A 5,000-nucleotide genomic window follows, 5' to 3' on the forward strand; every position below is an offset into this window, starting at 1 on the left:
CAATAATAATAATAATAATAATAATAATAATAATAATAATAATAATAACTGCAATTATAATTTCATTAGCAATAACCCAACAAAAAATATATTTACAGTAAGAGCAACAACATATCAAATGAATACCACCACCACCATCATAACCATAACAATCACAATAAAAACAACAACAGTCAGACAAAGAAGTCTGAAGTTTATTCTACAAGAAATATTCCTTTGCGTTAGCCTCTGCCACAAAGATGTTGCGGTATTTAACATGAATCATTCCTTCGATAAAACATTCAGGCTACAATAAAATAGCATTCTTTTCTCATTCCTTCCTCGTCTACTTCATTGTGTCTAACACTCAAGGTCGGTGTCACGCGTGTTGTTGTTTTTTTGTTGTTGTAGTTGTTGTTATTGCAGTTCCTTTGTTTGTCGCAGTCTGGAGACTGAACGTTAAATTATCGATAGCCTTCCTCCTTCTCCTTCATCATCAATTATTTTGTTTATTTTTAATTTCATCCTCATTCCATATATCTTCCTGATTCTTTCCCTCATTCTTGTTATCACCATCGACATGTCACATTTACTTTCTCATCCTCTTTAATTTCCTTGAATTCCTTCTCCTCTTGCAACATCTTTTTATTATTTTCCTCTTCCTACTCTTGCTGCTGTTGCTGCTTCCCCCACTTCTTTCTTTCTTCCTTTTCTTCTTCTTGATCCTACTCCTTTTCGCCCTCCTCCTCCCCCTACCCCTTCCCCCTCTATTCGCCCCTTCCTCATCTCCGCTTCTCTTCAACCAATCAGGCTGTAGTCGCCAGACCAGCAGCTCAACCGCTCTTTCTCAACTGTTCTCGCAGCCGGAACAACTCCACGCGCGCGTCGCCCGACCGCCAGCAGCGCCACCGCAGCAGCAGCCAGCGCGCGTCCCGCAGCCAGTCCTTCAACTACAGCGAGCTCAAGGACGCCGACGACGATGCCAAGGACGGCGGATACTACTACGACCACGACCCAGACGCGAGCGACGGAGGGAACCGCCGACGTCGCAGCCGGCGAGGGGGGCGAGACGGGGACATCTCGAAGGGCGTGGGTCGACTAAGCCTCGACAAGAAGAGCCGGAGTCGCAGCCTGACGGAGGACTTTCCCAGGCCCAAGGAGCCCTTCATCCCCTTCCAGAGGGTCCTCAACATCCGCAAGAAGACGGTCATCCCAACTAACGACAGCAACAGCTTCCGAGTGGAGCCGTACAGGTAAGGGGAGAGAAGGAACGCCGAAGGCCCAGCCCCTCGGTCCTGGATCTCTGTATTCGTTGTTATTTGAACCCACGGAAGACTGACCATTCCAACCTGAGCGGAGGCGCTATGCGGTTCAGGTCAAGAAACAGTCTACGTGTTTCTTTTTATCAGCAATCAACTGACGTCGAATCTGACGTTTTCTAACGCTTGTAGCAAAGTCGAAGAAAGTTGAGTTTAGGCTCCTTTTGAGGGGGATTGGATTCCAGTTTGTCATATTAGAAAGAAGCGCAGATAAGTAAATAAAGGGCAAAGTCTTGTCAGGGGATAACACTTAGATTTTGGCTTAGATTTTTATAATGATGGCTGTCACGAGGATGAGTCAGAACAATAATTATAAAGATAATTCCAGTGTATCAACTAATAATAATAATGTTTAAAAAATATAATAACTATTAAAATCGTACTGCACTGAACAATAATAATACGAATACAACTATAAGAGTAATTTAAGTGATCCACAGGAACAATGGAAGCTAAAGATGAAAGTGACACTCTCATTCCTAGCGCCACCTCACGTGCGGACTCTTCTCCCGCAGAAACCCCGACCACAGGAAGCGCTTCACTCACCATGACTGGCTGGCGAACCAGCCCAAGAACCGCTTCGCGACGGAGTACAACAGCCGCTACCAGGAGTCGGCGGCGGCAGGGCGACAGAAGGCGACGCGGCGGAAAAACGACTCGGGTCAGTTGGACAAGCTCCTGATAAACCCCGACTACGACGACAGCCGTGACTCCAACGACAACGACTCCCGGGGCGGCTATCAGACCGACAGCGGCTACAGCAGGACGAGCAACTCCCGCCTCAACTCATCGGGGGGGTCGGGAAGAAACGATGACGCCCACGCCGCCGACCACGACTCAAACAACGCCAAGTCCCCTTCTTCGGGTGGTTCCGTCAAGCTGCCGCAGATCCGCAATTCGCCGCTCACAGCCCCCGACAGCGCCACCTCCGTTGCGGGGAAAGGAGCAGCGGCGCCGCCTGTCTCCGGAACCCCGGGCAATGCCTCGGCGACGACGGCCAGGATGCCTTCTCTCCACGCGCGGCTGCAACCCCAGGAGACCTCGCGGTGGGTGGAGGGAAAGGGTTCTGGCTGCCTCAGACACTTCTTCCCTCTGTTCAGATCTTCGGCTCAGAAGACGGATCTCAAGACCCGCACGACCGCAGCAACCTCCCAGCCCCCTTCGTCTTCGAATCGGGCTTCAGCGCCTGCCGGTCGACAGGCCTCGCCCTTGCCCCAGGCTCCAGCAACCACAGGCGAGGACTCTAACGTGACTTTACCGCATCCTTCGAGTGCATTCCAACACCTTAACTCTCCACCTTCCACTCTACTCCAGGACCCCCCGACTCTAATTCAAGAACCCTCTCCTCCAGAGCAGAAAGTAACTAAATCTCCACATACTTCCTGCTATTCAATAGCAGTTCCACAAGCTCTCCAACAAAATTCTGTGCTACCTGTAAATTGTCACCCCAAAAATACACTGGATTTTAACAAAGCCCTAATACTTACTCCAAATACTTTATCTCCTCCTGCTGACATTCTTACAAGTCCAACCCAGAATCCAGCAGCATCCCCTACAAGTCTAACCCAGGATCTGCCAGTATCCCCTGTGAAAACATCTCCTTTTCTTGGACGCTATTCACCGCCCCCAAGAAAAATCTCACCCCACACAGGCCTGGAACCCCCACCTGAAAGCAGCGACTCGCCTACTGCGACCACGAATCCTTTCCCTATTCGACCGGAACGTCCTGCAGCTGACACCGCTCGCTGGGTCATGGGAAAGGGGGCAGGGCGCCTCCAAGGGATTGCCACCAAGCCCGCCAGGTCACATAAGAAGGGAAATAGTCGCAGATCTTCCCTCAGTTCGCTGGCGCAGGCCAAGAAAAGCTCCGTGAAAACGAAGAAATCGAGGAAACCCAAAAAGAAGAAGAAGTGGGACGGAGACGCCGGGATGTCAAGGAGGAGCTCCCTCCAAAGGTCGCAAAGTGACTCCGCTCTCTACCTCCCGCCAGCACATCACAACAATTACGTCCACCAGAAATTGAAACTCAAGTCAAACCAGGTCATAATCTTTAGAGACAAAGCTGTGAGCAAGAACGTCATGAAGGGATCACGACCATCGACGCCCCTGCCCAGCATTATCCTCACCCTCCCTGAGATGCAACGCAATGCTAGGAAGATAAGCAAGGAGAAGAATGACAGACCAAAGAGCATTGCAAGGGACAGAGGCAACATGACAAAAGTCCCTAGTCTCCCTAACATTCGCTCCCATTACGTGGCGCCCAGAAGCTTTTCCTCCTACAGAAGAAACTCCGCTAGCCGCCCTATGACTACCAAAGCACCCAGACGCAGACTATCGAACGCGTCACAAAACTCGAACAAGCAAAAATCGAAGTCCGTCATTTCGACCCTCAGGCGGTCGGCAACAAGTCAACCCAAGCGACATGCCACTGCTCACTACGCGACCAAATCGACTGATATATCCTACGCAACGAACCGCCAGCGCTTCACGAAGAGCTCAAGAGCTTCTTCACGCCGAAGGAGTCACAAGGCAGTCGAACCTGAGCCGGAAGTCGATCCTGAGCCGGAAGTCCACGAGAGGGCCGATCCTCCGCTGCCGCCCGCTCGCTTACGCTCGGCAACAAGCGCAGCGACCTCGGCCTACATACAGAACTTGCGAAAGGAGAGGCAGAACCGCTACGAGCACTTACTGGCGTCGGCGACTGAGCGAATGAGTAAGTTTACCCTTCCTGCTCCTTGCTTTTTCACTTGTATTGCAACTTCACTGTCATGCAAGAGTCGCATAATATACTAGAGAGAGGCACTTAATGAATGGCATTTTCCCTTTCTAAAAGAGGACTGCTTGATCATTTTGGTAAAGTACAGAAGATAATGGAAATTACCTTCTAAATCCTGCTCATGCTGTGTGACCTATATCAGTAACAATAATTTTCATTATTTTTCTTACCATTATTATCATTATAATTATCACTGACATTACATTGATTATCATCATCCTTAGTTGTAGTAGTATATCAATGAAGATAAAAATAATCAAGATAATAGGAATAATTATCATCATCATAATAATGTGGATAACTAAGATGTAAGTGGCTGATACCAACTTAGGGGACCACCTGCTCTTCCACATGCAGGCAACTTTATGATCACCATTCCTGGGTTGTAAGTAGCATATCCTGAGCTACAGTTGCATATCAATATGAATAAACACCAAAAAAGTGTGGAAATCATTAACTATGAAAACTGTCACTTCTGATTAAGTACCTATGACCAGTGCTCTTACGTCAAGCATTATTTTTAAAATAAGAATTAAACTGAATAATAATGAGAAACAAATCATTACATTTTTTACACAATAAAAAAAAAAATATATATTTGTTTTGATCTCAAAATTATCATAAGACATCTTCTATAGTCTAAGTCAAAGCAATACCAAAGCTGCAGGTCAAGCAAATGTTTTATCTAGTCACTTTCTGCTTAATTACTACTATTTTTTTCTGGACCAAGACTTCTAAATTCAAATCAACTATCATGGGTATTACTTTCCCAATTTTAATTTGCTTTAAATGATCACAAGATCAGTAACCATGGCCCTGTGATTTACCACCATTCCTACAACTCTCATTCTCTTTCACTCTAATCTTCTCTAATTTGCATTTGTCAATCATGAACAAATCATTTGCACTTGCGGTTATTCCTCACC

General features: G+C 47.3%; 2 protein-coding genes across 2 annotated transcripts in view; one reads left to right on the forward strand and one right to left on the reverse strand.

Annotated features, from left to right (window-relative positions):
* The window catches only part of Marcal1 (SWI/SNF-related matrix-associated actin-dependent regulator of chromatin subfamily A-like protein 1), a 53,661-nt gene that overhangs the window by 35,456 nt on the left and 13,205 nt on the right, over positions 1 to 5,000 (reverse strand). The gene's annotated exons all lie outside the window — the stretch shown is intronic.
* LOC122256599 (uncharacterized) overlaps positions 1 to 5,000 on the forward strand; it is a 20,885-nt gene that overhangs the window by 13,785 nt on the left and 2,100 nt on the right. The window contains exons 3-4 of the mRNA XM_086550631.1: positions 843 to 1,232; positions 1,814 to 4,011. Coding sequence (XP_086406757.1) covers positions 843 to 1,232; positions 1,814 to 4,011 — 2,588 coding nt within the window. The remainder of the gene's footprint in view (positions 1 to 842; positions 1,233 to 1,813; positions 4,012 to 5,000) is intronic.

The sequence above is a fragment of the Penaeus japonicus genome, unplaced genomic scaffold (genome assembly GCF_977035675.1).
Source record: "Penaeus japonicus unplaced genomic scaffold, GWHDUDI00000001_assembly GWHDUDI00000024, whole genome shotgun sequence".
Taxonomy (NCBI): domain Eukaryota; kingdom Metazoa; phylum Arthropoda; class Malacostraca; order Decapoda; family Penaeidae; genus Penaeus; species Penaeus japonicus.